This window comes from Falco punctatus (assembly GCF_963210335.1).
Source record: "Falco punctatus genome assembly, chromosome: 2".
NCBI lineage: Eukaryota > Metazoa > Chordata > Aves > Falconiformes > Falconidae > Falco > Falco punctatus.
Genome location: NC_137581.1, coordinates 120,951,959 through 120,974,802, shown reverse-complemented (window position 1 = coordinate 120,974,802; position 22,844 = coordinate 120,951,959). Strand labels below are relative to the sequence as shown.

Here is a 22,844-nt window from a genome sequence, read left to right as displayed (position 1 = left end):
TGCGCTGTGCGGGGCAGCCGGTGGCTCGTGGCGGGAGGATGCGGGAGCCAGCCGCTCTGCCCGGTGCCCGACGGCCGTGGCCGCCATCACACGGACTTTCTCCCACCTTGTAATGGCCCGGCTGGTGTTCAACCGACCCCGACAAATCCAGCCATTGCGCCCCAACGTGGCACCGGCAGCAGTGCATGAAGCGTACGTGTGGTTGCGATGCCGTGGAAATTCACGGCTCTGCCTTTAACAGCCAGGAGCGACAGGGCTCTGGCTCCAGGGGAGGCAAAGGGGGAAGCTCACCCACACATCGCTTTGCTTTCGCAGCTGCGGCCGCCAGCCACGCGCCTCTTCCGCGCCCCGCCCTCCGAAACCGCTTCCGGTGCGGCTGTGAGTGTCCCGCCGGGCTTGGCTACCCGCGGGGGCTCACGGAAGCGCGCACGCTGGGCAGCTCCCGGCCTTCCCCCGGGAACGGGCGCAGGGCTGGCGGCCTCCCCGCAGCACCAGCCTCGCCCGGAAGCTGCCCCGACAGTGCTGGGAGAGGCGTGTGCTGGGCCGGACCTGTCCCCCCAGCACGGGGGCAGCCTCGGCCAGGGCGCGATGCGGGATGGCCAGGCCCCAGCCCCTGCCCATACTCACCCCACTGCAGGGGCCGGGCCAGCAGCGCTGTGCGCCGCCCGCTTCGGGGGGCGGCCTGGCACGAAAGCCCAAGCCAAGCGGAGGAACACCCGGAACAAACTACAACAGCCACAGCTGCATGTCGGGTCGGGGGCTGGGCAAGCGCCTCGCCCCCCACGAGGTTCTACAGCCAGAGCCATCGGTATCAACACGCGACATGTTTTGCCAACATCATGCTCTCATACAGCCGTGAACCAACAACGTTTAGGAGGGTGATGGATTTCCTTTCCTCGTACCAGTTAATTTTTTGAGCCTTAAGCAAAAATTAAAAGTAGGTGTTAGAGCCATCCCAACCAGACATCTGTCTGTACATGGAAGGGGAAATACTGAAGAGGAACACGTAATGCTGCAACACCTTTTTCCTCCCCCTGAAAAAGAAAAGTTGCTTGAGAGTAATTCATGGCAAAGCCCAGTTTATTTCATAACGGAAATAACTGTAACTTTATACATCTAACACTAAATAAAAACAGGAGAATGTACAAATCAAATTCTTTTATGTACAGGAATTCACTAGGAATACTTTATAAATGGACACTTCTCATTAGCTTTATTAAAAAAAATAATCCAGTAATATCAACTGCGTAGTTGCAGTCTGACTTCCAATCGATTGCAGAAGGGTTGTGAGCAACTTAAATGAAGAGCTGAAGTCTAAAGAAAAACATAAGGCAACATCCCGCATGCGGGAACAGCAAAGCCAGGAGCGGCACCCCCTGCCCGCCTGCCACCCATCTGGGGAGGTAAGGCACAGCCATGCTGGGAAGGGGCGCTCAGCTCCAGCACTCCCGGCTGAGCCGCGCTCGGGGAACAACCTCTTCTGCTCTGCCTGTCCGCTGCTGAACGGCAGCCCCTCACGTCGCTTAAAGTGTTTTACAGTGGGTAACAAGGCTCCGAAATTCAGATTCACTTCTGCTTCTTCTGTAGGTTGGGCAAATAAATAAACGCACCAAAGATTAGACTAAGGTGCGGGTAATAATCTTTTTGTAAGGTAACACACTAAATATACAAATAATGCTTTAGCACTATTTACAGCTATTTTTTCCTTTAACATTTCTCACTTTAGTAAGACACAATTATTTTTAAGATACAAACATCGAAGTGTTAAAGTTTACCTAGTGCTTTTTTAAATCTTCCATCTTAATGGCAATATTTTAATTTTAAGCAGGATGGCTATCTCCAGATTCTTGACCATACAAAAATTCAAGAGTTACAGCTACCGGTATTTTATTCTTTGATTTAATGTATTCATTTCAGTTTTACTCCATTTGGTAATCAGAAAAGAATACAATCATAAAGGGCTGCAGGATGTGTAAATAACTACGTTACTTCTCTGCAGGAAGACCCTGACCTTTGAAATAGTCATCTACAGATTAATTCAGATCCAAGACAGGAACTCAAACTACGTGTTGCTTCAAAAGTTTCCAACGCCGCTTATCTACACGTTTGCAAAGTATAAAAGGAACAGTCCATTCTGTAGCTCCGTGGACAGATACTCAAATAGTTAAATAAGATGAAAGGCAGAAATACTAATTCTGATGAGGTGGCTACTTTGTCACAGGGTTTACTTACATTTTGCTCAGGGGATCCCTTTCACAGGTAGCACAGTTACATGCAAGTAACTTTCTTTAGGAAGTTTACCCTGCAATTCTACAGGCTTCTGGCTCCTTGGATATCTTGCTGCTGTCAAAGCTGGGAAGTGTTTGGCGATACTAAAGACTGAAGCCAATTGAACAATCAGAACTGTATTTTTTAATGTGCACAGCACTCTCAGTTACCTCAACAGACGTGTTTCTGGCCTAAAGAAACACCCACCCAAACAGCAGTGAAAGAACCTGCGCCTTGCACGGACTAAGATACGCACTGTTCATGGTATTAAATCACAGGCATTTAAACCTGGGCCAAGCACGGCTCTGATTCACACTTACTTGCAGGAACGCCTAGTAAGAATTTTTCCATCCACGTGGTGCAACACCAGGTAAGCAGCTTGCCCTAGAAGTATTTTCTTACAGCAGCAAGCAATAAGGTCTCTGGTAATTTTGAAATAAATTTAGTTTTTACCCCACACTAAGATTTTCACAGCTGTCTATCCTGATGCTGCTTTGTGTCCCCGTTTGGGAATTGGCTGGGCTCCTCCTTTCCACAAATTACACAAGAAGATCAGATCGTAACTCGCTGGACTGTGTCAGTATGTTTTATATTTCTGAGAAGTGCCATTAAACCTTTTTCATTTTAGTTTCTACACCAAAGGTAATGCAAAGTTAGAAACATCCATCATTAGGTTGCCTGCTTTGGATGTGCACAACAATGAGGTGACAGCTTCCTTTACTCAACCAAACCATTAAACTGAATATGGCTCTGCACGGAGGCTCAAGCACAAGCTCCTTGCTTACACATAACAAGCAGTTTACTCCTCTAAGTAGCTCCCTGCAGCGTGCTGTCCTCGGGTCAACTGAAATTCACAATCTGCCTCACAGAACCACTTCCTCAGATCTCAGCAGCCCCCCTCCCATTATCTGCGAAAAGTTCTACAGCATTCTGCTGAACCTTGGACCTGCCATCCACTGACCTGGCATTTCAAGCACCTCTCCAAACCCAGGGTTTGCCGACTGCCGGCGGGGTACCTACCTGAAGAGAAAAGCCTGTTTTCTGCATGTCACATGAAGCACACGCTGCACAAAGCATTCTACCGTTCCCTCATCTTGGGGAGTAAACAGACAGAACCCAACACAGGTGATTTGCTCACAAAATTGAAATGTGCATAAACCAAAAGTAAAAAAATGCTACCGATAGCTGTGCATTTCTAGCTTTTAGTGCAGCGTCTTTGTATCTTTTTTTCCTTTTCATTTTTTTAAAAGTTACAGCATGATACTTACTCCATGACACAGAAAACATTATAATTCCAAGTATTTAAAAATTTTGTTTGTTTGTTTACATTTATAGCCAGTGCAGAAATTTCATCCTTCAAAGCCTTGGCCCACACTGAGGCATCTTAAGTTTTCCCCTGTAATGAATGGTGCAGTGTTTTGTCACCAAGACATTCAATACTGAGGATTAATTGTTTGAAAACAGGCATCACTGTACGCCTCAGCTAATCAGTTAAATACTGAGCTCTCGCAGATCGTAAGACCTCACCCTTCTGGTGCTCTCGTATGCTATATTTCCTCCACCTTCGTAACATGGGCCACTTCTACTTCTACAGTTTCAATGGCGTGCGTCACTTCAGCCATTTTCTGTCCCTGCTGTTGCGCCAATACATAATTTACCACCTGCATGATGCTCTGGTCAGAGAGAGTAGAGACTGATGTACATTCCTCACTAGCTGCAACTGCTTCGATGGCTTCAAGCGTCTCCCCTGTCACTACCACAGTCTCAATCTCACTACTATCAACGCTAATCTCCGCTTCTTGCTCCTGCATGTCTGCTGCTAAAATGCTGATGGCGTGCTCCACCTGCGTCCCCTGGTTATGAAACTGAAGAGTATCTTTTTCCAGCATAATTTTGCAGGGTACGTAGTCCCTATGAAACTTGGTCATGTGCTTCCGCAGTGTCCGGGCATCTATGTAAGCTTCGTTGCACACCGGGCAGACGTACGGCCGCTCTCCAGTATGCGTCCTCACGTGACGCTTCAAGGAACGCGCATCAGCCCAGGCCACTCCGCAAGTCAGACATTCAAATGGCTTCACGCCTGTTCTCAAAAGGAAGGCAAGGCAACGGTGACTGCCAGTGCTCCTCGACACGCACGAGCGGTGACGAGACGCGACAGGAAGAACAGCATTATAAAACCTCCAAGTACCCTAACTTTTTCCATGTCAAAAAAAAGAGACCTTGTTTACCACTTCTGTACCGCAATATAATGCCAGCATAATACATCCAACAATAAAGTTTTCCACAAGTGCTCTGCCCAATCTAATATTTTTAAAAATATCTTCTTCCCAAAATTCCTTTCAGTGCAGTTTCTCCCCTGTTTTAAGTGCATACTGCTTAATAAAATCCTAATTATTTTTTGCCGGTGATGCCTTTCTGAAATCCTGTTTTACTTCACAGATTTTGTCACATTTCTAGTTGCCCTTTGTTTCTGCAAATCCTTCTATACACCTCTCATAAAAGCAGCACTTACTCTAGTTAGCTTGTAACACCTTCTACAGCTGTTTCCCTCCTCCACACCGTGGACGTTCAAACACTGGACCTGATGTTTGTATACTCTTACTCTCCCTTTAGCATCCCAGTTCTGTGGTCTGTAGTATCTAATGGGGCATGAGAGTGGTGACAAACGCTATTTCAATACTGGCTTCTCCTCTCTAACAGTTACTGTAGATTTAGGCTTAGTACCTATTACAGGACACTTTCTCTGTTTAGAAACAAATAAAAAAAATTGTATTTCAATGGTTAGACAACCATCAGATTTACTTGTAACAGCTCTTTAAGAGCAGAATGGCTTCAAAAAAGTGGCTTTTGTCCCGAGAGAAGAGTATATACACACTTCCAACAGAGCTGGAATAACCAAATGCTCAAAAATCAGTATCATACTTCACATCTAAATTAAAATGCACATACTTTTTATTGTATTTTCATATTTTCCCCAAACATCACATAGTTTACTGCTTGTTATAAATCAAGAGGTTGACCAATTTCAGTGGTCCTTTTTAAAATTCAGGTCAATCATTCTCCTGTTTGAAGAGTATTTTGTTAAGCATCTGCACCTTTCAAACGAGAGAATGTTTTACTACATCCAGTTCTTTGCCAGATACACATATTCTAATCGCTTCTAAAAAAGTTCCTCTTCCATCAAAGTTCCAAGAAGGATGAATTGTCACTGTCCCTTGTGTGTGACTGCAGTTTTAGGAAAATCCCAACAGCCACCTCAGGGAATCACTGGAAGCACGTGTTAACAAGCCAGGACTAGCACAAAACTAACTGGAGAATTGGTAAGAACTTCTGTGTGTCTTGCAACACCAGACATACACAGACTCAAAGAAATGATCACCTCTCTCTCCATAGCATTTACAGGGAGGGGTTCAGGGATGTCACGAGTACTTGTTTTTTTACATACCTTCATGATTGTTCATGTGCCTCCTGTATTCCCGGAGTTGTGTGAATTTTCTTCCGCAATGCTCACAAATTCGTTCCAGATTTTGTTTTGCTCTTCCTTTTTTACCATGTGTGGCTTTCTTGACATGTCTTCTGTACAAAGCTTTCTCATAAAATTCTTTACCACATATATTACACCTAAAAATATGTTAAGTGAGGAATCTATTGAAACCACTACTCTACGCTTATGTCATGCTTTTTAAACCAAAATGCACTTTAATTACAGTAGGCAAAGTTTAATGAGAATACTGTCTCAAATGACAAGTAGTTCCATAATTAGAAATAACACTGTTGGACTGAGCTACATTTTCTCTTATTCACAGCCACAAAGCTTCCGCTTACCATTCCAGAGAAGTGAGATCACATACAAAGCATTTCTAACTTCATCAATTATGTTTACACTCTTACAACTTCATATGTGTTAGTTCCAGGACTGCGTCAGCAGGTTAACAGTTGAACAACACTACCTGAAGTCACCCAACTGACCCCGAGTACTCAAGACCCCAGTCAACATCAAGCAATCAGTTAACAATGGACTAGGCAGTTCCTTATTGACTGGCTGCGGATGTATAACATCGTATACATTAGTACCGTTCAGTTATTAAATGAATCTCTCCTCACCTGTAAGGGTCTGTGACAGAATGAGACTTTACATGAGAATACCAGTCTTTCTTCCAACTGTAACATTTTCCACAGAACTGACACTGAAATGGCTTCACACCTAAATGTTTATTCATATGCTGCCGAAGATCTCGAGCTTCATAGAAACTCTTTTCACACCTGTAACAGTAAAGGTTTTAGCATCCCATGAAAGAAAGATCTTGGTGATCCTGATTTCAAAGGCACTGGAACCCTCCTTAACAGCAACTGAAGACTTTGAGAAGACAATACCTATTGCATCAGCAATATCTATATAAAGCACAATCCCTTTTCAACTAGGGAAAATTAAAAGGAAAAGCAGCTTATCTTGAAGTCTGGAATATAACTTGAGAATCTCTGAAACACTTTTGTCTGTTACAGGTAACTATATTTTTTCTGTTATTTTTATGGAGAATAATCAAAGGCAAACTGACCGAAAGACATTAGAAATTTCTATTATACCATACGAACTAATGAGGATAGTAACAGCTGTTTCTTCCCTTAACTAAAGAGGATTATTCATTGATACAAAGTTAACTGGGATTTATTGTTTGCAATGCCCAAATGTATTCTGATAAATTAAAAAACAAATTCAGAACCCTGCAAGAAAGCATCTGGAAGCAATGATACTCATTCTTTAGCGTGCTGCTTGTATATACCTAAACCCAGGCAAACTCCTGGTTTTCCTTCGTTTATACCTTGCCATATTATGACTGCATAAAATTACAAATCACTAACTCCTCTTAGTATGAAAACTCAAGGCCAGTCTAACCAAAGACATGGTTTCTCCCTTTGCAAGAAATGCTGCTCTTCGGATATCTTCGTCTGATCATCAGCATCGGTTCCTTATGTAACAACATATAGCTGTACCGCTCAAGAAAGGACAGAGACAGAGAAACACCAGCAAGCAAAGGTGGAGGATTGACCTTCTACAGGTGATCAACCTCTGGAATGAGGGAATCTCAGAATTCCCAGCCTCCAGCGGAATCTGAGAAGAAAAAACTTCCATAGAGGAACAAAACTTTTAACATTACCTTTCCCAAAGAATGCATGTTCTGGAGAGGAAAAAAAAACCTTCTTCACTTTTGAGGGGGAAAAAAGGGAAAGGAAAAAAAGGAGGAGGAAAAAAAAAGCTGACGGTCCCCTGAGACACCCTGACATCCTCCTCCTCCTAGTAGAAAAAAAATGACAGCTCTTGGGACTCTCAGGAATCATGGGTTTGCAGATCCACATCAAAAAGTATCACAAAGACCCCTAAGGGTCTTGGATGGGGTTGGCACATGTGCTCTCCCCTCAAGGATCACATGTTTGGAAAAGCCACTAGGGAAGTAAAAAAACTGAAGCAACCACCCCACCCAGACACTCACACACTGCTGCAATTTAAATACATACTTCACTGGGAAACTTCCACAAATATTTTTTGGAAAATAACTCATGTTCAGCTTTGTTCAACTGGGCCAGAAGCTCAAAGTGAAGCTTGGCAGGGAGAATTACATACCAAGCCACTGAACTAGATAACTGAAGGCTGGTTATTGCTTAGTGAAGCACTCTGAACTATTTCTGACAATGTGAGTTATATTCTTAGTAGAGAACTTCGCTGTAGAAGATGTAAGGACTGTGTCTGTCTGAAGGAGTTGGTGAATCAAAGTATCTTTGCTGTCAAGGTCATCTTTGAATCCATGACTGTACTACCCTGAGTAAAAAAAAATTATTTTTTAAAATATATTTTTCCTTCAAAAAGAAAACTGACTTCCCTAAAATGTTTCATTAAACAGTTCTGTCCCTGCTGTGGACTCTATTAGCTCTGTTCTTTGTATTTCTAAGGCTGAGATTTTTAGCATTAAAAAACACTAAATAAAAACATTACTGACAGAATTAAAGTGAGTTTTCAGCAGTTAGAAAATACTATTTTTGCTAGGATGCTGTGGCACTACCAGAGATACTTTAAACAATACTTTAGACTATAGCTTTCATTAAAACCATGAGCTGCACAAAGGCAATCACATAAATTGTACAACTCCTCTTAATACCCGAGAGAGTTTCCAGAAACCTAATTGACAGTTTGGAAATGAAGCACCATTTGTGCTTCACAGGTCACTCAAAAGGTTCTCCGACGGTCTGCTTGCTCAAGGAAATGTATCTGTGTCCAGCTGACACACTAGGAAACACGCTCTTTCCAGGTACAGAGTTTCTGCTAAACCAAAGTCCATAATGCAAAGATATTTACGTGGTCATGTAAGTTTTAAAATCAAGTTAACTGCAATAGTCAGTGAGTCTTAATTTATGATGTTCCTGCAGAGCTGTTTGCTAAACACAGCGCGTCCTGCAGTGCACACAAGTACACGATATCGCAGACTGTGTAAGAAATTTTCAAATTAAACTGAAATCAACTATCATAGTAGAAGAGGGCAAAAAGAGGCTGAAGGCTCTTTGCCTCCGACAAGCTCATCGCTCTGCTATCTGTCCTACAAGTGAGCTTTAAAACCACATCGTTACTGATTACAGCTACAAGCGCAAACACACTCATTAGAAAACAACCGTATGAAACTAGAACTAGGTAACAGTTAAAACCCAAGCTTTTGCTCTCCAACACATGTATTAAAAAAAGTGCATGTTTCTACTCTTAAGCTTTAATTCTTATACCAGGCCAGTAAAGAGTTTTATGCTACGACAAGGAGCTGTTTTTAATTTTTAAAAATACTAGGACCGTTGATGTTCAAGAAACAAAGCCCACCAAAAAAAACCCAAAAAACAAACCACCAACCAACTTACTGGGTACAGTGATATCCACGAACTTCAGGCTTTGGCTGGTGTTTCTTTATGTGTTTACTGAGTCCTGATGCCCTATGGAAAGATTTTCCACAGATGGAGCAAAGATACTTGGATTCTCCTAGCAAAAACAAAACAAAACATGATATGAAGCCAGGCCTCCATATTGCTGGAGTGCTTTGTAAGACTGTTTTTTATTTCTCATGTAATTAATCTTAAGTAATCAGAGCAGTGCTACAAGGAGAAGTTGGTTTAATTACACACAGATGGAATTTTTAGGTGTATTTTGTATGTGCCAACATAATAATATACAGAAGGGGGGCTGGCAACTCTAAATTACTTTACTGCATGTTTTTAAACACAGGTACAACATTGCAGCTGCTAATTAGTAATGAAATGTGAACAGCCCAAAAAATTGCCCTCTTGGGTGAAATAAACCTACTTGCCTGTGTTTATATATAATACACAAACTCTCTAGCAACACAGCATTGCTTATGTATGACTTAAATCTTGAATTTGTGGAATAACACCTTAAAAGAAAAGTTTTCTGCTACAATTCATCAATTTAGGAGTGCTGAGTGCTAATATAAATTGCTTAATTTCTGGAACAAATTGCCTTAAAGAAACAGTCACTTCCTTTTGATTCTGCCCAACTCGGGAAACAAGAAAGCCAATGTCCACACATTACAATTTAGAACTCTACTTGTATTACATTGTTATATTGTCACCCTTCACACACTAAGAACTTTCAAAATACCAGGTTTTACAAAATTGCAGTACTAGTACAGCAAGTCTTGTAAAGGACGGAGATTCTAAGAGAGTTAACTTGGCATGTTTTCCTCTGAAAAAACAGGCTGGAAGTGCACGTGCTCCGGAACATTCCAGCCCGTTGCCTGTCTTTGTTTACTTGCTATGTTACGTGCATTAAATAGGTACATAAAAACATAGGAACAGACCAACCACGATTCCCTGTTTTTGTATAGAACACTCTGTATAATAATATTAAGCTAAGGTAAAATAAGCCCAGAAAATAAATGTAGATGACTACTTACATATCTATCTCAGCTGCCTAACCGATAGAAGAAAAAGGAGAAACTACTATTTATTTTTGTAAACAGCTCCTTTGACAATGAAGAACACCGTTAAAGTTCAGCAGCATACAATAGCCAACCAAAGCAACAGGATCCTCTTTCATGTCCCTTACCTGTATGAATGCTCATGTGTTCCTGAAGACTTCTTTTTGTGACAAAAGACTTTTCACACAAGTCACACTTGAACTGTTTCTGTACTTCATGGAGAGCTAAGTGCATTTTTAATCCATGCTTATACGTAAAGGTCTTTCCACAAACCTAAAAAAATCCACAACCGGTGGAATAGGACCAAAAAAACTCATTACGTAATAGGTGTTTAACTTCAAACACAACAAAACATCCTGTATCTCTTGTGAACCACTATGGCCAAGCCTGTGATTCTGCACCAGTGCCAGAACTGGTCTGTTAAAAAAGAATACTCAAGGGGAGACATTCTTATAGACATAGGAACACGAACTTTTATGATTCAACTTCATTCTAGTTTTCTCAGTCCTGAACTACAAGAATTTTCATCAGGAATGTTACAGTAGTTTTCCTTATTCTGAAGTGACCTAAATTTTAGGACAGCGTCCGTATTAAAATATAAAGAAAACATTACTAACTTGATTACAGAACAAAAGAACTTTCTCTTTACCTTGCATGCATGTGGTTTCACACCTGTATGTTTGAGCATGTGTATTCTGAGAGAATAGAGCTTAGGTAGAGTTCTCCCACATATATCACATATAAATTCCCGTTTAGTTCTCCCTTTCACCGAAGACATGCCTGTCTCTTCCACACCAGCAGCTGTGGTGTTCACTTCGGTCTTCCGAGTGTGCCGGACAAGATGGGCTCGCAGGGAGGCACCATACTGGAATTCTTTTTTACACAACTGGGAAAGAAAATATTACAACTTTATTTTGCATTTAATACTCAAAAATTATTTTTAAAAAAGGTAACCTAAGGTTTTAAGCATAGTAATATGATTAGCTAGGTCTATAACCTGACTCCAACAGGTATTTTATCTCAGGTCAATTAACAGTTGGAAATTTTTAATTTTATGGCTACTGACAGAACTACTGATCACTTCCCAATGCAGCTAACTTCCAGGCTAATCTAAACACAGTTACAAATTCATGGGTAAGGTTAAAAGTAAAGCCCACACCAGCACTGCCTTGAGCAGCAAGCACACTCCCATGTCACACAGTGCTGTCAGGCCATGTGGCTAAACCACCCCATCCAGATCAGGGCTGTGTCCAACTCTGAAATCCATAAGGAAAATACACATATAAAAAAAGACAAGAAAAATAATTACTAATGTAGTTACTAAATGACTTTTCGTAAAGAGGGAGGTTTACAGGAAAAAAAACCCAAGGCAACAACTTACTGGGCATTTATAATCTTTAGATCTTTCGTGTTTCAACGTGTGCATTATAAGTGCATAGCGCCGCTGGAACACCATTCCACACTCAGTGCACTTGTGCTGAGCTTCTACTTCATTATTTTCCATGGTCTCTCTTTTTGGCTGTTTCATTTTTTTCCCTCTTTGTACCAGCTTCATGGCAACCTAAGTTGGAAAAACATAACCCTTGAATGAACTTTACTTCACTATATTTCATACTTCCTCTGCAAGTTAGTACTAAAAGCTGATGTTTCCACATGTTACTGTAAATTACACCTAATTTTGCTCAGTTTACTTAGCTGCTAGAAAGTTACCCCACTTCAGTTCACTGCAAAACTATCTCATGGTGGGTGAAAAACTGGTCGCGTTTTAAAACCATAAACCGATTATAATTATAGGTAGACAATGACTTACCATTTCAGACACAACTAACTATTCAGCCCTGAGTAACTGCCTAAGTGAGAGCTAAGAGACAGTTACAGAGGAACCACAAAGTACTGCCAGTCACAGTTTCTACCAAATGTTTCCAGCCCTTTCCTAAACTCCAACTTCCCTTTTCAGGATTTACATTTGGCTTTACTATAAAAGTCATCAGATTAAAAAAATTAAAAAAAAAAAGGGGGGGGGGGGGGGGGAGGGGAAGGCTAATTCATTTTTACCACCCAGCAAAAACTGAGTTATTAATAACCTATACAAAAAAATTACGGTATTTAAGCAAAGTTCTTTCTGGTTAAGAGCATTCCAGCTTTACTAGTGTGGTTGGTTGGGGGCTTTTTTTGTGCTGGGCACCAAGGTTTTTTTATTACAGTATTGTCAGTGCTACCCAAAGCTGATAATCTCGTTTTCCTTCATAGAAACTTGCTGATGAATTCTTTAAAAGACAAATTTGTAAGTGATTAGGCTAAAACTTCCTGTATCAGGTCTACTTCCTCTTCAAGTTTCTGAGACTAAGGCAATGAAAAAAAAAGTACAAGCATCCCCACTTCTTCCTGCTCTCTCAGCAAGTGAGATACCTTACGTTTTTGAAAACATTCTAGCTCTGCCATATCTCTCAAAAACAAGCTGAAATTCAACACAGGCACAAAATCTAAATTTTTTTTTTTTTTAATTTTGCTGTTGCTCTGAAAACTTATGCAAACTTGGCTACATTGTGAAGCCACAAAAATAACTTTGGCCAGTAGATGATTAGTAAGAGCTTGGAAAATAATCTACTCATACAAAGCACACTTCACCCCTGACATCTCCGTGCCAACTGCAATTACTGTCATTCAGAAGTCAGCAGCATTTTTCCTGCAACCTCTCTTTCCTGTTATTCTTCCAGCATCAAAACTGGGAACCTCAAGAAGGCCTGTCTCCTTCCCAACACTTATATGACATGCAGTGCCATGGAGGAGCAGGGGGGGAAGTTGCAGGATGCATGAGACAAAAATGCTAAAAGATACAAAATGAGTTAGGAAAGTGGAAACTTATTCCTAAGTCCAATTGTGAGCAATTATCTAAACCCATTGCTTTTTTCCGTGGGTGGCCACTGTCCATAGGCCTCATCTGTCGAGGGGCCACATTTAGAAACAGTAAAATAAGTTAACAGGAACTGTTCCTGAAGGTCAATATTCCCCCTCCCAAAACAGAACAAAACCTCATCATTCTCCAACCACCATAAGTATGGCTCAAATATTTTGATTGTGCTAGTTTTAACATCTGGGCTTTAAGCTGTCCACCTACATAAGGAGACCCTGCTACAATTTCTAGCTATAAGGGTGTTGCACTGGTTAACAAATTATCCCCTTGTGTGTGGGCCTGGTGGCTCTAGTACGTAAATACCTGACAGCATCCCTCTGCAAAGTAACAGTTCTTCCAAAGATTTAACTAGCCAGCAATAAGCAAGGCAAAGTGTACTCTGTAACAAAAATAAATGTTTTGTTCTCTCACTCAGTGAGGTGAATGTCAGCTATCCATAGGCACTAAAAAAGGAAAGGTTCCTAAAGGGGAAATAATAATAGGACCACCATTTCACAAAAAAAAAGAAAAAAAAAAAAAAAATTGAAGCAACTAGTGCAATTATTTAACACTTAGTATGTCCGAGCACTAGAGTTTAATACCAGCATTCTTTGAACCTTTTTTTTTAACTGACCCCAACCTGAAGGTAGCAGGACTTCATTACTATAATGTACAACTAGGTCTTCAGATCTATGTAACATGTCAAATTTTTCATCCCTGATGTTCTGTTTTCAACTCTTCACAAATGTAGAGTCTCACTCCTCTAATACTATGACTGACACACACGTTAGTTAAGAATTAAATTCCCAGATCATTAAGAATTTTGGGGAGAAGATACACCTTCTGTCCAACCATAAGAAGCTGTGAGGACACATTCAAGCTGGACTAATGTCACTGAGCACTCTAAAGATCTTCAATACAGAAGGGATTTTGATGCCAATGTTGGGTGTTTTTTAACTGTCACATCTTAGAAGTTACTTTGGTTTGCAGTAACATTAACTGCTCAAAAAAGAAAAACATTTGCCAGACAGTGCTTGGAATCGGGAAAAGAGTCTTTTCAGATTGGTCTCGAAACAGTGGACAATTACTGACAACAGGCCTAAAGACAGACAGAATACCTGCTGTATTGCAGACTTAGGATTTGTCTTTCTATTTTGCAGTTTTTTTTCAATTCCTTTATGCAATCTGATATATCCCCCTTCACTAACAGAACGCTGGCGAAGCTTGCTTTTGTAAGTATCATCCTGGCTGGACGCTAGGCTTTCTGGCAGCGAAACAGAAATGCTCTGTTCTTTACTCTGCTGGCCATCTTTTTGCTTGAGCATTCCTGAGAAGTCTTCAGAAGCAGTGTCTGCATTTGCTTTACCACTTTCATTTTGATATGTCTCAATTTCACTTTGAGTGTCCATGGCTTCCACAGCCGACGGCTCAACCTTTGCCACAGACACGGTGCTACATGAAACGTTCTCCAGCAGCTGCACCTTGACATAATTCGCAGTTGTTTCACACTGCTCCACGGGCTTCAAAAGACCATCTGGAGTGGCCCCTGCAGGCTCTGGGAGCAGGAGGTCAGGCTGGGGTGCTGCTGCTGCCTCTGTCCCAGCAGAGGAAGGAGCTCCGTTCACAGCTACTGGCACAGCACTGGCTGCGAGCTCAGGCTGCTCAGCACTGTCCATGGGCTGCGTTTCAACTTCAGTTTGTTCTGCTAAATTTTGTGTTGACTCTACTGTCTGAATATCTCCCTTTTGGTACACTGTGATTTGTTTCTCCTCCATCTGTTTGTGCACATTTTCACAGATTTCGAGGACCTCTGACATGAAGAGATGCCGGGCGAGCATGGCCACTTCTGCCATACTACAGAAGTCAAACGTTAATTCTGAAGTATAAGCAAATTCCAATAGAGGCAGGAAACTGGACTTGCAGAACCCTACCAGGAATTAAAAAAAAAATGAGATTAGAGCAAACACTGATGACTTCGAATTACACCAAAATATCCCATGATGGATACAACAGTTCATGATATGGTTAAGTCTGAAATTTAGAGCAAAACACACTTCAAATAATGCTGAAGCCCCTCCACTGGGACTCAGTTAATTGTCATTTACACAAAAGCATCCTCCTTGTGTATTTTCTACGTGGAAGTAAGCTCAGACAACATTTTGTAGTGAGTAGAACTGAGGTAGCTCACAATAAAATGATCTGGAAGAATGTTTCAAGATGCTGGGAGAGCCTCAATATTTTTGAAGTACATTAATCCTAATTTAATTGAAGTTAAACCTTTCTGGACCTGCTACATTCAGCAAGTACTCAGGACTTCAGTAACAACTGACATGGCAGAAAAATAAGACAAGAAAGTGGGTAATGAAAAAAATAAAAATACGGATTTATAGATAGAAATGCTTACAAATAAGCACCTGGTATAATTTCCACAGTTCTATAATTCATAAATCAAATATTTAGTAAGTGGAACCTTCTGGACAATCATACTAGAAAACTACTGTTCATGCAGAGACACATACAGTTAAGAAACTAACAAGAAAGCAACACAGTAGGCATATGTTCTTTACAGTATTCTTCATCACTACAAAACTATTTTTAGAACATTTATTTTAGGATTGTCTCCTATCTTTAAGGTACCAGAAGGTTTGAGAATCAAGCAGAAACACGTACAATAGTGTTTCACAGTCATAAGGAGCAATGCAGTATTTGTTCAGCTAAACAGCTCTCCAAGAAGCTAGTCAACATCCCTCTTGATGTGTTCAAGCATTTCATTACGTTCCCTTTTTTAACATTTGTGACTAATACAAGGAGAAAACACGCCAAAGCAAAGTAAAAATCAATCTTCCAAAGCTTCTCAGAAATTTTAAGATGAAATTGCAAATCCCATAGTCCATTCAATAAGGAAGGTCAGATCATGCAAAACCAGAGCAATCATTTTAGCATTAAAATCCACAAGGAATACTTTTACATTAAAAGAGAGGAAAAAACCAAGATAAAATATTTGGTTGTCTTGAACACATAAAAAGACTGAATCAATTACTATACACCGTACTTAGGATATTATGATTTCTAGCTTTGAAACCCACAACAATTCACCTGACAGATCCACTACAGCTTCATGACTAGAGACAGCTCCCTTTTCAATGAAGAGCTCTCGGAAGTACTCGCTGTTGGCTGCCAAGACAGATTTGTGAGCTTTGTACTCCTCTCCTTCAATCAGCAGAGTCACATCACAGAACTGATTGGAAAGCCTCTGCTGATTCAGTTGGTTTAAGACTGACAGACAATGTTTGGAAGATGACTGCTTCACAAGGCCCTTACTGTCAACCTGTCATAAACAACATTATGAGAACTTCATTAAATATAGACGGTGCCCTTTTAAGCATTCACACTGATACACAGAAAAGGATTATTTTCTGCAACCATACAATCAGTTCAAGTCTGTATAACCCACAGCTTAGCTTTACTATTGTGTTCTTTCTTTAAATGCATCAAGTTTCACCCTCCCTCCAAACAAAAAATTAAAGATGAAAAGGAAACAACTGGAAAACCAGGAAGACATGGAAATTCAAACAGTTCTCTGACCGTATTTTTCAATGGTACAGTCTGAAACTGTTTCTTAATTCCAAAATCTTTACATGCACATGAGCCCCCAGTTATCAACAAGGTTTTTATATATAAATACAGTATCACTTATTAAGTAACACATACAGACTCTATGAGAATCTTGCATGTGATCCTTTACAACTTATACTTTTGCCATTCATTCTCCCTTTGGTCCAATTTACATAAATAGGAGTCAGGGTGATTTTATTTTCCAAAGATCATGCATTATAACTAATCTCACGTCATATATACCAGTAACCTGCTTCCACATTCCGAACACCTTTGGCAAAGTATCTGTTGTCTTACTATTACAAGATTATCACAACAATGGAAAATAGCTATGTGACTAAAAACACATTAACAAACACCTTAAATACATTCAGATGTAAACAATGGTACTTACAAATACAAGCTCATGCTTTGCTATTGGCTTCTTCTTCACAGGCTTTGGGGATGCAGCTGGGATTGATGTCGCATTATTCAATTCATCATCTGTTTCATTACTGTCTTCATGAGATTTTGCATCCAGTCCTAGTTCCTCCAGCATTTCAGAAGGATCTGATAGAGATCTAGAGCGATCTAGCTTTTCCTGGCACTTGCTGCATTCTTTTATGTAATCTTTAACCTGCTTAAGAATACCTAAGAAAAAAATTAATGGAGCTTAATTAGGCTTCAAATCCTCATTCAATTTACCTTAAACATGCAATTAAGTAGGTAGGTGATTAGCAAAACAGTATTACACACTTACTGAGAAAAATCAAAGTCAGTCACCTGCGTTTTCCTTCTCTGACTTTACCAGTTCTGCTTCTCTCACACCCTTGTATACTGTACATCACTACTATAATCCATTGTTTATTTGGGATAGAACATTTAGAACATCACTACACTATGTCAAGTAGACCCTCTCAGAAAGACTTTTGAGGCTAGAAAAAATGTTTGAATTTATACATTCACCCTAAGAGCCCCAGAACAATGAAAGCTGTGTCTTAATCCTGCACCGAACCCACAGAAGTGGGCCTCAGCTTGTTCTTACTGAAGGGGACAAGAACTGGAAGGTTCACCCAAGGGCTTTTGCAAAATTGGGACCAACTGTGTTACATGCAACAATGCCAATATGTATTATCTACATGATTTAAACAACTGCTTATGATTTTGAGGTTTAAAGACATTCATTTCCTACCAGTACTTTATTGGCTAAATAATTTTAGATACTCAATAGTTCCTAAGCTCTTCTAGGCACCAAGACATTTTCAGTGTATGGCTTTCAACCGAAATTCATTTTCTTCATTAGGACAATATAAAAGCATACATAACAGCAGCTGTGCCTCTGTAGTTCAAAACCCTGCACAGCTCAAAAACTTGGCTGACAAGAGTTAGACTTGCACTGCTCACACCTTTCCAGAGAACGATGTGCACTATCATTATGCATATATGTCTGTAAAGATCAGGAAAACACATACTTCAGGCAACCCAAGACATTCATGCAGATTTCAAACATTTTTATGTTTCCTTGGTTTCACCTGAAACCAGGACTAGTTCTCGGGAGAGAAGGGCTCTGCTCTTGAAATCACATATCTAACACCCTTCCTGGCCACTGGGCCATACTCCAGCCGACTGCTTCCCAGTTACAGAGCAGACAGACAGAACAGGCTGGCACCCATCTCAGGATGATGTCTGTCCATGAGCAGCAGAACAGTACTGTAACGGCAGAAGAAACCAGTGTCTTAAAGGAGAGACAGAGAAGAAACCTAACACTTGAACTGAAAGCAGAGCACAAATTTTAATATTGTCAGTGCAAGAGAAGTAAGAGAATATAGGCTGTGCAAATAAAAGTAACCGGTAAGATCAAAAGATGCAGAATGCTCTTTTCTGCTGAACAGAAGATACACTGAGGTCCACTAAGGAAGGCATAGGATGACAGCAGATGCTGGAACAGTCCAGTGCTGGGCAGGCAATGAGGGCCCAGATAAGGGCAAGGAGACCACCATCCTAAATGGATGTATCAAGTCCGAGACAGCAAATCCTTTTTCACATCAAAGATGCTCAAATCAACGAGATCTGGACAGGAAGGATGGGCTGCAGCCTGAGCAAAATGCCTCCAAATTAAGACAAGGAAAACTAAAGCTGGAATGAGACTTGCTGACTGATGGGAACAAGAAAAGCAATACAAACAGAAACTGGGCTTCGGGCAACTGAAACGCAGGAGGGTATTTGTTTAATGGATATTTAAGACTAAAAGTTAGAACACCAAATGCAAACAGAATACAGATACCAAGTCCTCGGCTCAGCCAAAAGGTGGTCCTGATCAGGAGTTACTGCTGTTCATACACTACCATTTCGAATGGCTATGACACCACTCGAGTGCCAACTGACAATTAGTGCGGTCTTTTAGGCCTCTCATTGGAAGAAAGAGTCGAACACAGCAATGAGAGCAAGGGGTGCAAATCACCACCAGTAGCTCTACTCTTTAAAAGCAAACACCATCCACACACCAGTCAGAACAGGTATTACGAGGTTAAAAGCCGAACCAGGTCACATGGAATAGACTGTCACCCCACAGAAAGGGCACAAGCTGAGAAATCACTACCTGCAGCAGGCTGCATGCAGCACGTGGATGGGGCCACTCATGCTCTACACTTCCATGTGTCCAAATACTGCTGCTGAGTAAGAAGCCACAGGACAAGGTATAACTCACACAGCAAGGCTGGTCTCTTAAGGAGCGAGCCACAGGCACTGTGTGCTTTGAGATGGCGTGTCTACAGCACCCACGTCATGGCACTTGTGTCAAGGCACTGTGTCTATGGTGCCTGTGTCAAGGCACCCATGCCAAGGCACAGCATCTACGTTGCCTGTGTCACGGCACGGTGTCTACAGCGCCCATGTCGTGGCACCTGTGTCAAGGCATGGCATCTATGGTGCCTGTGTCAAGGCACCCATGTCTACAGTGCCAGTGTCAGAGCACCAGTGTCACGGCATCGCATCTATGGCGCCCATGTCTGGGCACCACATCTACGGCACCCGCGTCAGGGCACCCATGTCAAAGCACAGCGTCTAGGCACCCGTGTCAGGGCACCGTGTCAGTGGTGCCTGTGTCAAGGCACCCATGTCAAGGCACGGTGTCTACGGCACCCGTGTCACGGCACCCGTGTCGAGGCCAGCAAGCGGTGCCCGCAGGGCCCCCAGCCCCCCTCGGGCCGCGGCCCCCGCCCCCGCTCACCTCGCCACCAGTACTTCTGCGAGAGCCCCTGCCAGGTCTGCAGGCGGGTGCGGTGGGCGCCGTCGGGCGCCAGGTGCGCGGCGCGGATGAGGCGGGCGCGGCGCTCGGCCTGCAGCACCACCTCGAGCTCGGCGAAGCGCTGCTGGTCGCGCTGCCGCCGCTGGTAGTACAAGGTGCCGCCGCGCACCACGTAGCAGGCGGCGGCCTTGCGGATCTTGCGCTTGGCGTTGCCCTCCGTCCCCGGCGCGTAGGGCTCCCGCTCGTTGGTCAGGTACCGTAAGATGGCCAGGTAGCTCTCCTCGCTAGACATGGCGCGGCGGGGGGCGAAGGGGCGGCCTCCGCGCCCTCAGGGCCAGGCCGGGCCTCCCCGCTCGCCGCCGGGCAGGCGGCCGCCGGGGGGCGGGCGGAGGGGGGTCGGGGGCGGGCTCTGGGCCGCGGGGCGGCGCGGGCCGCTCACATGCGGCGGACCCGCGGCGGGGAGAGGCGCCTCGGCCCTGGCCGGGGGCTCCGTGGGGCCGCGGAGGCGCCTCCCGGGCCGCGGGCAGCATGCGCCGGGCCAGGGGAGGGGGAGCGGGGCCTCCCGCGCCTCCGCCGGCCCCTCGCCCAGGCGCGGGGAGACCGGAGGGCACGGGCGGCGGGTCCGGCGGGAGCCAGGCCCGGGGGGGGGGAACTGGAGTTTCGCGGCCAGCGGCGGCGGGTGGGAGGGAGATCAGGCAGCAGCGGCGACGGAAAGACAAAATGGCTGCTACACAAGAGGAAGTGAGGTCAGAAGCCTGCGCGCACGGCGGGGCGTGGGGAAGGGGCGTGTGCTCAGGGAAGGCGCCGCTCGTGCTGGGGGCAGAGCCACCATCTTGGGGCCGGGCGAAGGCTGCGCGCGGCCATCTTAGAGCCGGGCAAGGCCTGTCGGGGAGGGCACGGCCGCGGCGCTGGGAGCGGGGGCCGCCCCGAAATGAAACACCGTCAGAGCCAGCTCCGCAGCGGGCAGCCGCCGCTGCGCGGGGCTCGGGAGCTACGGGGGGTTGGGAGCCGTGATGTCACGTTGCGGCGGGAGCGCGCGACCGGCCTCGCATGGGTGGCGCGGGGGCCGCCACGTCTGCCGGCCTTGCCCGTGCTCTTTTTGGTTTGTAAGGGGAAAGAAAACCTTTTTATGGCAACTAATTATGTTGCATTAGGTAAACACATGGCCTTTTAACTTACTAATTTCTGTCTTAATTCATTGCATTACATTTGTTTGAGCTAAATAATGCGCAGTTACACCGGGTTAATGCCCTCCTCTGAACAGCTTGCCCTGCTTATTGAAGCATAGCTGGTGAGAGGAGTAAGCTGATGGGCTGTTATTCTTTGCTCCATCTCACCGTATCAGTCAAAACTTGTGAATAAACAGCAAGGAGCAATCTTAAAGCATTTCTGTGCACCTCTGCAGTAACACCCAACAGATAAAGCCTGCAAACCTCAACGCATTTACAATACTGACTTACTAATTAGTCATAGCTGACAATCAATACTTATGTATTGCTAATGGTTTCAAGCAGGTTGTAAAAGCTCACCTTCACTTTCAGCTTTTTAGCTGAAAACTCACAAGCATGCATGCAGTATCTCAGGTGTGTATATATATATTATATATATATTATACAGGACACTGATAAAATCAGGATTTCAGTCACTGCTAGCATAGGTAACATTCAGTGGTGTTTTCAGAATTGAGTTTTAAATGATTAGAATTCCTTTCCCTGTAACATTTTCTTTCCCCTTTCCCCCTGCAGTTTCTGGCTCCTCCACTTTCAAGTGTTACCCAATTTAAAGCCCCTCCTTTGAATTCTAAACCTGAGTAGCTCCTATGCTTTTTACAGCAGAAAGCCTGTTTGGAAGATAACAGTGCAAATCCTACTGATCTGATCAAGCTAGAATTACTTTAAATGGGTTGCAACCTTCATCCAGAGCTGTATCTATTTTATTAATAAACCCAAAACAAAGTATGACATAACTCAAAATATAACCCAAAGTGCCCGTAACAGCCATTGTTTTTGAAGCCACAAAGAAGTGCAGGAAGCAAACTATGAACATGGGAGATAGGAGCTTTCTTGACCAGTCCGATAAGGTAGCAAAGTGAGCCCTCAAAGCTCCTCCAAGCGAACAGACATTAAGATGTGTCACGAATAAACCAACAAATAGCCAATCTAGAAAACAGAAGTGTTTTTTCTCCAATGCTTGTAGTAAGTCAGAGGCCACTGCTGTACCAAAGCCATCAAAACACCACCTACACTGTGCTTACTAAAGCAGATTATATGTAATTCCATGAAGAATACAATACCCTCTAGGGGCAGGAAATTCCTAAGGGAATCCCTATCTGCATTCTGGAAGTTAAATATTAACCTACATGGGCTTGACGGGTATACCATCAGCTGCACTTGAAGTTCAATCTTCACAGCCATGCTTTTCCTGACAACAGCTTCCAGCAATCCATTGTTTTATTACTTCCTGACCCAGGAGTTGCATCTGAACCTTCGTGCATAAGAGCCACGTGGTGCACGAAACCATCCATTCCCATTCTTCAACCTACTTCTTCTCCTCTGATCCTCTACGTCTTGCTACATGCGTTCCACAACACAAGTAGTGCATTAGCCTTTTTAAGTTGCTTGCAGACGGTACTGCTTCACATCCCCTTTAGATTTTATTTCTGAGCTCAGAAACCCCTTTTTATGCCATTTGTCATTGATGGGGAATAAACTTGTACTTATGTGCTGCTTTGTCCTTCAAGGAGCAAGAACAGCTCCTCAAACATCAGCTCCATCTTCCCTGCCACCTGAGTCACTCATTGAAGACTTGTGAAATGTGTGCTAACATGGTGGATTGTCTAAGAAACCAAGTGTTTTACAGCAAGAGGATGTTCTGT

At 43.2% G+C, this 22,844-nt stretch overlaps 1 protein-coding gene across 2 annotated transcripts; it reads right to left on the bottom strand.

Moving 5' to 3' along the window:
* Nucleotides 1-1,062: 1,062 nt before the first annotated feature.
* ZBTB11 (zinc finger and BTB domain containing 11) lies at nt 1,063-22,775 on the bottom strand. Of its 2 annotated transcripts, none has more exons than XM_080376031.1 (11): nt 19,952-22,775; nt 17,138-17,373; nt 16,225-16,456; nt 14,247-15,055; nt 11,617-11,796; nt 10,885-11,121; nt 10,364-10,508; nt 9,163-9,280; nt 6,373-6,531; nt 5,714-5,889; nt 1,063-4,348 (listed from the first exon to the last, which is right to left on the bottom strand). In XM_080376031.1, the coding sequence occupies exons 1-11, from the start codon at nt 20,259-20,261 to the stop codon at nt 3,816-3,818; spliced, it is 3,135 nt and encodes a 1,044-aa protein (XP_080232157.1). In that variant the 5' UTR covers nt 20,262-22,775; the 3' UTR covers nt 1,063-3,815. The 2 variants fall into 2 exon arrangements, with proteins under 2 accessions (XP_080232157.1, XP_080232158.1); XM_080376032.1 differs by lacking the exon at nt 1,063-4,348 and adding an exon at nt 4,355-5,011.
* Between the last annotated feature and the right edge of the window lie 69 nt (nt 22,776-22,844).

Bases quoted from the DNA above. Each gene is read 5' to 3' on its own strand.
- ZBTB11 (XM_080376031.1), bottom strand. From the start codon at position 20,261: ATGTCTAGCGAGGAGAGCTACCTGGCCATCTTACGGTACCTGACCAAC. The intron at 17,374-19,951 runs GTGAGCGGGGGC...TTTTTTTCTTAG, and splicing joins GCAGAAGTACTGGTGGCGAG to GTATTCTTAAGCAGGTTAAA. The intron at 10,509-10,884 runs GTAAAGAGAAAG...GGATTTTTTTAG, and splicing joins TGAAACCACATGCATGCAAG to GTTTGTGGAAAGACCTTTAC.